At 38.8% G+C, this 12,209-nt stretch overlaps 1 protein-coding gene across 1 annotated transcript in view; it reads left to right on the top strand.

Annotated features, from left to right (window-relative positions):
- DNAH11 (dynein axonemal heavy chain 11) overlaps positions 1-12,209 on the top strand; it is a 335,983-nt gene that overhangs the window by 13,091 nt on the left and 310,683 nt on the right. Inside the window, exon 2 of the mRNA XM_089917707.1 lies at positions 1,105-1,248. Coding sequence (XP_089773833.1) covers positions 1,105-1,248 — 144 coding nt within the window. The remainder of the gene's footprint in view (positions 1-1,104; positions 1,249-12,209) is intronic.

A 12,209-nucleotide genomic window follows, 5' to 3' on the forward strand; every position in this document is an offset into this window, starting at 1 on the left:
AAAGCAGGAAAAGCAGCGCGTCCTTCAGCTGCCTGGGCGTGAGGCGCGAGGTGAGTTCTGTTTGCCAGATAACCTTTAAATCGCTCTTGTGTCACTCCGGAGCCAAATGCGGTGTTTGGCGGAGCCCAAATAACTTGTCATGGCTCAGTCTGCCTGTCAAGCACACTTCATCCCAACGAATAATACTTAGGACTCCTTTTAAAAAAGAATTGCCCGGGAATCTGCGCTCAGGACAGTTCTCTCTCCCTCTTCCTCCCCACTCCCTTTTCTCTTCCTTTTTTTTTTTTTTGTTTTTTTCCTTTTACCTTTTTAAATCTAGACTTCTTGTACACTTGAAGGTTAACGTATCACCTACGATCACAGCATTTATACTTAAAGAGTTTGCGAAGACTTTGGAGCAAGATTTACAATCTTGAGATGCCTCACTGTCAGTGCTGTGAAGTGATGCCATCATCAGTAGATGTGGTCGTAGTAATGGCGGGGAAATAGGAACCCAAAGAAAGAGTCACTGGAGTTAGCCTTAGGGTTTTGTGAGTTCTGAATTGTTTTTGTTTTGCTACTCTCCTAATTTTAAAAGTTTGTCAGTGGAGTGGACAAGAACAGTTTAGTATTACTTAAGTTAAACAGTCATGATATCTGAAGAAATGACCTGATAGTTATGGAAATGTTAGAATATCTTGATTAAACACTGCTTTGAGTATAGAAATACAATTTAACCTCTTGGTCTTTATCTCGGTTTGGCTTACTTCTGAACAAGAAAATGTTACACAAAAGAATAACCTTTGCTAAGATGGAAACATTCTAATTTCTTCCTGTATTTGTTTAATTATGAGACTTTATGGTATATGATGATCCTAATTGACATGCTTTTGAAAGGACATTCCACACCAATAATACTGTGAAATTAACATTATAAAAGAACAAAGAAAATTGTATAAACTTTGCAGAAGAGCAGTGGAGCAATCTTATTTATAAAGGTAGGTAAGATGCCAGGTTTTGTTTCGTATGCTAGCAATCTACTTACAAGTTAGATACAGCAAATCCTGCTTTTTAACATGGAAGCTACATTGTGGACTTAAAATAATTATGTTACTCTTGTTTCAGATTCCAAGAGATGCAAAACATAAACTTATTTATATTGCCAAGAAGAGTACTGAAAACATTGGAGTAAATGATTTCTCTCAAACAGTTTTATTTGGAGAGTTACCTGCCTCATCCCTTGGACATGTAACTGCTTTCCTAGACGAGGTACTGCTCTATCCTTAATATTTTAATATTTCATTTATCTTTATGACACTTGGAATTATTCAGGACAACTGTGGCTATTAAAAAGAGAATTTAGAAGCCAGTCATCTCATTAGCCAGGTGGACGGAAAATGATAGTATTTAGACTGTTCCTGAAATGAGCTGATATTGATGCTAATGTTCAGCAGGTGGTAATTTGCAGGATCCTCCTTTTCCTCTCTTTGTAAATAATGGAAGAAATTAAAAAGCAGCTTGAATTGAATAGGCTCCTGTACTTAGCTATAGGTATTAAACTTCACGTTCAGAGTAGAGACAAATTTACCCTTTGGAAAGGGGTATTATCAGTTTTTCAGATTCCTCTTAGTTTCTAAGTGCACTCATGTTAGATAATGGGAAAGGGTAATGGAAATAATGTATTAGGAATGACTGCCTTAAAATTCCTCTTCCTCTCCCCTTAAGTCAGAGAAATGCTCTCTAAACCCGTGTTACTGGCACTCTAATGTGCATTAGAACCACCTAGGGATTTTGTTAAAGACAAACTGATAAATTAGGTTTGGAGTGGGGCTGAAATTCTACATTTCTAACCTGGTGCTGATGCTGTTTGTTCATGAACCAGCTTTGAGGAGCAACATACCAAATAACTAGGTTTGGAAGAACCAGAGCAGTGGTTCTCAAACTTTGCTGAACATTTGGACCACCTGGGGAACTAACATGCCTCGGCCTAGGTCACACCTCTTACCAATTAAATCAGAATGTCTGGGGGCGGGTGGGAGCCAGGCTGCAGTAGTTGTTAAAGATCTCCAGGTGACTCTAATGCACCCCAAACTCTGGGAAACACTGGGTTAGTATCAGTAAACCAGATTTCAGTAGCCAAAGCAGTCTTGCCAAGGCCAATATTTAACATAGGAATAATTGCCAACATACTTTTTACTAATGATTTGTCAATCTCCATCTTACACACCTCTTCTCCTTCCTGAGTCTCTTCTGCTGTCTTCTTGAAAGGAGATGTTTTCTTGCGGTCTCTGGGCTAACTAAAGCTTCTGTCCCCCAACTTCAGTTCTACCTTGGTTTCACTCCTCCTCTGTTGAATTTACATGGTTTTAGTTGATTTCATGGAGATAACTAGGAAGAGAGTTTTCTATCTTCAGCACTTGAGACAGTTTTCGGTATGTAGCAGGTGTTCAAGAGATTTTTATTGAACTGAATCTGATGAAAGGATTTCACATGTTATGTGAATGACCTTTGGTCCTGTGACTCCAGGCTGCCATCAGCTGGCCTTGGAAGGGCAAGGCAGCACTCTTCATTGGAATTCTTACTCTGTCTGTGTACGGCGACAGAAGATACAAGACCCTTTCCAGTTCCTCGGAATTTATCTCAATACCAGGGTCTGCACAGTCCTCTGAAAAGTGAAAGAGAGTAAGCTGTCCCTGAGCACACCTATAGAAGGCACAGAACATTCAGAACCTCACGGGTTTAACAGGTTTGGAAGATTCTCATTTATTATGCTTGAGGATATGAGCATTGGGAGGAAACAAGTGAGGACGTCACACTCAAGATGTCACTTGGGTTTCTTTATGGACAAGGCTTAAATTCAGAATGAAGGGGCCCTAAGGCAATACTATAGATTTTTAGATAAAAAATTTTTCAAAGCTTGTCTTTGCTTAGTATCCACAATGGCTCACATAATTGGCTAATTAACTGTGGCTTACGATGTTTGAAGGACTCCCAAACTTTTCTCTCCAGGCAAGATCTCTCTCCCAAATTCCAAAGAGCTCCATATGCCTGCCTGACATTCCACTTGGGGTGCAATAGACATTTCATACTTAACATTCCAAGTTGAGCTGATGTTCCCCACCCTGTGCTGTTTGGAATTATTCCCAGAATAATGGATGTGAACTCCATCCTTCCAGATGCCCAAACCAGAAAAACCTAGTCAGCCCTGACTCTTGGCTTTGTCTCACACTTTATATCCATTCTGTCAGGAAATCTTCCAAGTTCTGCCTTCAAACATACCCAGAATCAGTTCCCCTCTCGCCTCCATTGCTACCACCCTGGTCCAGCTCACCATTATCTCTCACCTGTGCTAATAATACATCAGCCTCTTAATTGGTTTTTCTGCTTCTATATGACTCCCATCTAGAACCTATTCCCAACACAGCAGCTAGAGTGATCCTTGTTGAAACACGAGAAAACATGTCACTTTCTGCTCAGACCCTGCACTGGTTCTCCTTTTACTCAGAGTAAGGGCCCAAGAGCTTATAGCAGTCTAGACTTTGCATTGTTGCTCGTTGTGGATCAACAGTATCAGCATCAGCTGGAAACTTGTTAAAACTGTAGAATCTCAGGCCCCACCCCAGAGCCGCTAAATCAGGACCAAGAAGCACAGGTGATTCTTAGGATTGTTAAAGGATGAAAGCATCGGTTAGAATTCTCTGTGATCTGACCTCCGCTGACCTCTCAACTCATCTCAGTTGCTAACTTATGGCTTACTTGCATTTCCTTAATTGTCTCAGGCACACTGGTGCCCCAGGGCCTTTGCTCTTGCCATTTCTTCATCTTCCCCAGAATCCACTCAGCCAACCCCTTCATGTCTTGCAAGTCTTTTTTGCTCAAATATCTATTTTCTGTGAAGCCACCCTCCAGGTGAGCAGGGATCTTTGAAGGGCAGGGACTTAGGGTCAGGCAAGTGAGAAACCCACTTCAAGAACAAAACTTCCAGAGAGGGAGAAACAAAAACAACCCAGTAATCAAGAGGAGTAATAATTTAAGGCAGTATTATTATTACTATTTTGGCTGTGCCATGCAGCTTACAGAATCTTAGTTCCCCAACCAGGGATTGAATCCGGGCCGTCTGCAGTGAAAACACAGAGTCCTAGCCACTGGACCCACCAGGGAATTCCGAAACGCAGTATTTTAAAAAATAAAATTTAATGCAGAAAAAAATCAATACTTGAAGTAAAAGTAGGATCACTAACAGTGCCATGCCAAGTCATATTAGAGGCTGAGGCAAAATGTCAGTAATACTCATCCTGTCTTTACTCAAAAATGTTGATACTTTATTCATCATTTTTGGATTAGCTTTTACTTTAAAAATATTTAAAAATATTATTCATCTCAATTACTGAGGTCTGTTGGGGGTTTTTTTTTGGTGCCCTCTTATGCTCCAAAGTGAGTGCCTTACTTGCCTTACAGTAGTCCGAGCTCTTAATCTTTGTTGCTCACTGATGAGTCCCAAACACAAAAGACTCTGCCTGACACATAGTACCATCTAAGTAAGTACTTGTTAAACGAATGAAGGTTAAATAAGGGCTAAAGATAGCCTGTTCTTATAAGAGACAAAACACTGAAGCGGCAAGGTATTTCTTTAGAGAAAAAGCATTTGGTGTACGATCTCTGCTATCTCCATTTGAATTTTTTGGACATTTATATGAAAAGGACACTTTGTGGGAAATTGTATGCTAAATAAGCCCATAGTTGTCATTTGTTCATTTAATCAGAACTTAATGAATATCTTCTTGGTGCCAGCGACTGAACACACCTGGCAATTAGTTAGGACGTTTCTGCCATCGGAAAGCATGCAGTGTGAGCCAACAGTGATATGATGTGGTGGATGTAGTGGTTTTAGCAGGATGCTGTGGCGCCTACAGGGCTGGCAGGGAAGGTGGGGAGTCTCAAATAGGATGATTATAGGCCTTGGTTTGCTTGGGGGCGGTTCCACTTTCCTCCTGTTACAGATCAGTTAACATCTGCTCATTTTTATTGCTTGTTTTTACTCTCTAAAGCATCTTCAGTTGTATGGTAAGTTACTTGGTCCCCATAGTGTCGAAGGACAGGAGCAATAGCTAGATGTAGGAGAGGGAAGAAGGGAGAAGCAGTGCAAAGGCACAGAGGTGAGGAAATGCAGATTGCATTTTTATTTTTTTATTTTTTATTTATTTTATTTTTTATTTTTTTGCCGTACGCGGGCTTCTCGCTGTTGTGGCCTGTCTCGTTGCGGAGCACAGGCTCCAGACGCGCAGGCTCAGCGGCCATGGCTCACGGGCCCAGCCACTCCGTGGCATGTGGGATCTTCCCGGACCGGGGCACGAACCCGTGTCCCCTGCATCGGCAGGCAGACTCTCAACCACTGCGCCACCAGGGAAGCCCCAGATTGCATTTTTAAAAATGGACTGCATTAATATGTTTAGATTGGGGAAGAAGAGCTGGAGTGTGGTGAGAAATAAAGCTGGAGAGGCTGATTAGAAAATGAACACCTATGTAACTTTTTCATCCGATGGTTGCCACCAAAGCTGGTTGTCAAACTCATATCCGTGTGTTTACTGGAAGTTGGTAGCAGTAAGGCATGTTCTGTGAAGGTTTTTATCAGGACAGGCTTCAGTGGAAAGTTTTGAAATCAAATGGTCATTTATGACTTGCATTCCAAGCTAAACAACTTCTGTCTTTCTGGGTACTTTGTATATGAAGAAGAAAAACATTTAATGCAAGGATTGGTGAATTGGTGACTCAATCAAGGAGCGAGGAGGGACTGTGTTATTCAGGTAGTGATTGGAATGAAAAGGGTTGAGGTAGTTTTCCAGTGCTATGGTTCTTAACTGGGGTAGAATAAAGAAGGGATGGACCCAGTGTTTGAAAGGAATATGGGGAAGGTCATTTGACTATTTTTTCTCGTTTAATGACCTAATATACTCTCACTTGTATTCAGTGTTGTATAGTCTTTGAAGTTGGACTCAGATATACAGTGATTAACAGTAATTTATGTTGATAAGCTGGGACCTCCCAAACTTCTCTCTCCAGCCTTGATCTCTCTCCTGAACGCCAAGCTTAGACTTCCACTGCCCTTACGGACATGGCACTTGCTGTGTAATAGACATCTCAAATCCAGCTTCTCCGAAATTTTACTCCCGATCTGCTGCTCACCATTATTATGTGTCCCTATACATTATTATTTCTAACTATATTATATAATTAGCAAAAGTATTAAAAATGTCATGTAGTTATTTCCTTAAGTATTATGTTGACCCAAATCTTGAAAGAAACAATAATTGTAAATGCTTATCAAGCCAGAATGAAAGTTATGATTTGATTTTTGTAGTTAGTGTCTGGGGCCCATTCCTAGACATTTCCGTTTAAGAAGTCTGGCAGAGGACCAGGCTCCTGTACTTTGAAAGTGTTTGTCTCGTAAGAGTCCCTACTGATTTAAGAACCACTGTAAAAAGAAACACTCCAGATTTAAAAAGAGATAAAAGAAAGGTGAGTAAAGAGAAGTCTAGCAAAGGCACCATGGCTCTTTTATCTGTAGTTGTATATCCCCTAGTAAACATGTCCAAATTATTTTGGTTCAGAGAAAGTGCATGGATTTTTCTTATAAGTCATAAAACCTAGACCAAAAAATTTACAGCTGAAGACAAAACCCCAGGTTAATTGAATTACTTTGTATACAGCTTGTTGATAACAAGATTTATTGTCATTAAAGAGCACATCCCAGGTCAATTTGTTCTAAATGATGTTCATTGAGTTACTCTTGTTGCTTGCCTAATTGCTCTACAAAGCATGGGGCTCAGAATTTCCTAACAATTTTATCTACAGCTTGTGACACGAATATTTACTTTTAAAAGAAGTTGGCCTTGTCACAGAACAGTAAATAGAGTGAAGGTTTGAAACAGTATCCAGTAAATTAGAAATGTTGAAGAACCAGAATTATCCTCAACCCTGACTTTTAGAAAAAGCTGTTGCTATTGGGAATTAAATCTAGAAAGCAGTTTTTCAGTGGATCAGTGCATGTTCAGCCCAGTAAGACTAAACTCTTCAGTCTGGTTTCCAAAGCTCTTTATGAACCTTCCCAGCATTTCTCACAGCCCCACCTCTTAGGGGTGCTGGCTCTAGTTTCAGGCAGACCAGACTGGAACTTTCTCAGAACCCTACGCCTGCAGCCCTCAGTGATTTTGCATCAGTGTTCAGTTTTCTGCCTGCCCTGCCTCGTTCATCTTAAAGATTTTAACCAAGTAGCAAGTTTCCTGGCAAGTCTTCCCTAATAACCCTCCTGGCCAGAGATGGGTGTTTCTCCTCTGTTTCCACATGACACAAAAACGTGCCTTTCATGGCAGTTCTGATATCGAGGTACCTAACCCACGGAGCTCATAGAAGACACGCTAGTTCTTTTCTTTTTTAAAATTTATTTTTATTCAAGTATAGTTGATTTACAATGTTGTGTTAATTTCTACTGTACAGCAAAGTGATTCAGTTATATATATATATTTTTTTCATATTCGTTTCCATTATGGTTTATCACAGAATGTTGAATATAGTTCCCTGTGCTATACAGTAGGACCTTGTTGTTTATCCATCCAATATATAATAGTTTGCATCTGCTAACCCCAAACTCCCAGTCCATTCCTCCCCTACACTCCTCCCCCTTGGCAACCACAAGTCTGTTCTCAATGTCTGTGAGTCTGTTTCTGTTTCATAGATAAGTTCAGTTGTGTTACATTTTGGATTCCACATATAAGTGATACCATATGGTATGTCTTTCTGATTTACTTCACTTAGTATGATAATCTCTACGTCCATCCATGTTGCTGCAAATGGCATCATTTCATTCTTTTTTTACAGCTGAGTAGTATTCCATGATATATATATACCACATCTTTTCTTTTTTTTAACATCTTTATTGGAGTATAATTGCTTTACGATGGTGTGTTAGTTTCTGCTTTATAACAAAGTGAATCCGTTGTACATATACATATGTCCCCATATCTCTTCCCTCTTGTGTCTCCCTCCCTCCCACCCTCCCTATCCCACCCCTCTAGGTGGTCACAAAGCACCTAGCTGATCTCACTGTGCTATGAGGCTGCTTCCCACTAGCTATCTATTTCATGTTTGGTAGTATATATATGTCCATGCCACTCTCTCACTTTGTCCCAGCTTACCCTTCCCCCTCCCCGTATCCTCAAGTCCATTCTCTAGTAGGTCTGCGTCTTTATTCTCATCTTGCCCCTAGGTTCTTCATGACCATTTAGTTTTTTAGATTCCATATATATGTGTTAGCATACAGTATTTTTTTTTCTCTCTCTGACTTACTTCACTCTGTATGACAGACTCTAGGTCCATCCATCTCATTACAAATAATTCAATTTCATTTCTTTTTATGGCTGAGTAATATTCCATTGTATATATGTGCCACATCTTCTTTATCCATTCATCTGTTGCTGGACACTTAGGTTGCTTCCATGTCCTGGCTATTGTAAATAGAGCTGCAATGAACATTTTGGTACATGAGTCTTTTTGAATTATGGTTTTTCTCAGGGTATATGCCCAGTACTGGGATTGCTGGGTCATATGGTAGTTCTATTTTTAGTTTTTTAAGGAACCTCCATACAGTCCTCCATAGTGGCTGTATCAATTTACATTCCCACCAACAGTGCAAGAGGGTTCCCTTCTCTCCACACCCTCTCCAGCATTTAATGTTTGTAGATTTTTTTGATGACGGCCATTCTGACTGGTGTGAGATGATATCTCATTGAAGTTTTGATTTGCATTTCTCCAATGATTAATGATGTTGAGCATTCTTTCATGTGTTTGTTGGCAATCTGTATATCTTCTTTGGAGAAATGTCTATTTAGGTTTTCTGCCCGTTTTTGGATTGGGTTGTTTGTTTTTTTGATATTGAGCTGCATGAGCTGTTTGTAAATTTTGGAGATTAATCTTTTGTCAGTTGCTTCATTTGCAAATATTTTCTCCCATTCTCAGGGTTATCTTTTTGCCTTGTTTATGGTTTCCTTTGCTGTGCAAAAGCTTTGAAGTTTCATTAGGTCCCATTTGTTTATTTTTATTTCCATTTCTCTAGGAGGTGGGTCAAAAACGATCTTCTGGTGACTTATGTCATAGAGTGTTCTGCCTATGTTTTCCTCTAAGAGTTTGATAGTTTCTGGCCTTACATTTGGCTCTTTAATCCATTTTCAGCTTATTTTTGTGTATGGTGTTAGGGAGTGTTCTAATCTCATACTTTTACATGTACCTGTCCAGTTTTCCCAGCACCACTTATTGAAGAGGCTGTCTTTTCTCCACTGTATATTCTTGCCTCCTTTATCAAAGATAAGGTGACCATATGTGTGTGGGTTTATCACTGGGCTTTCTATCCTGTTCCATTGATCTATGTTTCTGTTTTTGTGTCAGTACCATACTGTCTTGGTTACTGTAGCTTTTTAGTGTAGTCTGAAGTCAGGGAGCCTGATTCCTCCAGGTCCATTTTTCGTTCTCAAGATTGCTTTGGCTATTCATGGTCTTCTGTGTTTCCAAACAAATTGTGAATTTTTTTGTTCTAGTTCTGTGAAAAATGCCAGTGGTAGTTTGATAGGGATTGCATTGAATCTGTAGATTGCTTTGGGTAGTAGAGTCATTTTCACAATGTTGATTCTTCCAATCCAAGAACATGGTATATCTCTCCATCTATTTGTATCACCTTTAATTTCTTTCATCAGTGTCTTATAATTTTCTGCATACAGGCCTTTTGTCTCCTTAGGTGGGTTTATTCCTAGTTATTGTATTACTTTTGTTGCAGTGGTAAATGGAAGTGTTTTCTTAATTTCACTTTCAGATTTTTCATCATTAGTGTATAGGAATGCAAGAGATTTCTGTGCGTTAATTTTGTATATTGCTACTGTACCAAATTCACTGATTAGCTCTAGTAGTTTTCTGGTAGCATCTTTAGGATTCTCTGTGTATAGTATCATGTCATCTGCAAACAGTGACAGCTTTACATTTTCTTTTCTGATTTGGATTTCTTTTATATCTTTTTCTTCTCTGATTGCTGTGGCTAAAAACTTCCAAAACTATGTTGAATAAGAGTGGTGAGAGTGGGCAACCTTGTCTTGTTCCTGATCTCAGTGGAAATGGTTTCAGTTTTTCACCATTGAGGATGATGTTGGCTGTGGGTTTTTCATATATGGCCTACATTATATTGAGGAAAGTTCCCTCTATGCCTACTTTCTGGAGGGTTTTTATCCTAAATGGGTGTTGAATTTTGTCAAAAGCTTTCTCTGCATCTATTGAGATGATCATATGGTTTTTCTCCTTCAATTTGTTGATATGGTTTATCACATTGATTGATTTGCATATATTGAAGAATCCTTGCATTCCTGGGATAAACCCCACTTGATTATGGTGTATGATCCTTTTAACGTGCTGTTGGATTCTGTTTACTTGTATTTTGTTGAGGATTTTTGCATCTATGTTCATCAATGTTATTGGCCTGTAGTTTTCTTTTTTGTGACCTCTTTGGTTTTTGTATCAGGGTGATGGTGGCCTCGCAGAATGAGTTTGGGAGTGTTCCTCCCTCTGCTGTATTTTGGAAGAGTTTGTGAAGGATAGGTGTTAGCTCTTCTCTAAATGTTTGATAGAATTCGCCTGTGAAGCCATCTGGTCCTGGGCTTTTGTTTGTTGGAAGATTTTCAATCACAGTTTCAATTTCAGTGCTTGTGATTGGTCTGTTCATATTTTCTATTTCTTCCTGGTTCAGTCTCAGAAGGTTGTGCATTTCTAAGAATTTGTCCATTTCTTCCAGGTTGTCCATTTTATTGGCATAAAGTTGTTTGTAGTAATCTTTCATGATCTGTTGTATTTCTGCAGTGTCAGTTGTTACTTCTCCTTTTTCATTTCTAATTCTATTGATTTCAGTCTTCTCCCTTTTTTCTTGATGAGTCTGGCTAATGGTTTATCAATTTTCTTTATCTTCTCAAATAACCAGCTTTTAGTTTTATTGATCTTTGCTATCGTTTCCTTCATTTTGTTTTCATTTATTTCTGACCTGATCTTTATGATTTCTTTCCTTCTGCTAACTTTGGGGGATTTTTGTTCTTCTTTCTCTAATTGCTTTAGGTATAAGGTTAGGTTGTTTATTTGGGATGCTTCTTGTTTCTTAAGGTAGGATTGTATTGCTATAAGCTTCCCTCTTAGAACTGCTTTTGCTGCATCACATAGGTTTTGGGTCGTTGTGTTTTCATTGTCATTTGTTTGTAAGTATTTTTTGTTTTCCTCTTTGATTTCTTCAGTGATCTCTTGGTTATTAAGTAGTGTGTTGTTTAGCCTCCATGTGTCTGTATTTTTTTCAGATTTTTTCCTGTAATTGATACCCATTTTCATAGTGTTGTGGTCCAGAAAGATACTTGATATGATTTCGATTTTAAACTTTAAAGTCCCCTACTATGATTGTGTACCTGTCGATTTCCCCTTTTATAGCTGTTAGTATTTGTCTTATGTATTGAGGTGCTCCTATGTTGGGTGCATAAATATTTACAGTTGTTATATCTTCTTCTTGGATTGATCCCTTGATCATTATATAGTCTCCTTCTTTGTCTCTTGTAATAGTCTTTGTTTTAAAGTCTATTTTGTTTTTATAAAGCAGAAACTAACACATCATTGTAAAGCAATTATACTCTACATGATGTTAAAAAAATTAAAATTAAAAAAAATAAAAATAAAAACATAGTCTATTTTGTCTGATATGAGAATTGCCACTCCAGCTTTCTTTTGATTTCCATCTGCATGGAATATTTTTTCCACCCCCTCACTTTCAGTCTGTATGTGTCCCAAGGTCTGAAGTGGGTCTCTTGTAGACAGCATATATACAGGTCTTGTTTTTGTATCCATTCAGCCAATCTATGTCTTTTGGTTGGAGCATTTAAGCCATTTACATTTAAGGTAATTTTTGATATGTATGTTCCTATTCCCATTTTCTTAATTGTTTTGGGTTTGTTATTGTAGGTCTTTTCCTTCTCTTGTGTTTCCTGCCTAGAGAAGTTGCTTTAGCAATTGTTGTAGAGCTGGTTTGCTGCTGCTGAATTCTCCTAGCTTTTACTTGTCTGTAAAGGTTTTAATTTCTCCATCAAATCTCAACCTGGATGTAGGTTTTTCCCTTTCCTCACTTTAAATATGTCCTGCCACTCCCTTCTGGCTTGCAGAGCTTCTGC

The sequence above is a fragment of the Delphinapterus leucas genome, chromosome 9 (genome assembly GCF_059928025.1).
Source record: "Delphinapterus leucas isolate spDelLeu-1000000601 "Yukka" chromosome 9, BTC_Dleu_Yukka2, whole genome shotgun sequence".
Classification (NCBI taxonomy): Eukaryota; Metazoa; Chordata; class Mammalia; order Artiodactyla; family Monodontidae; genus Delphinapterus; species Delphinapterus leucas.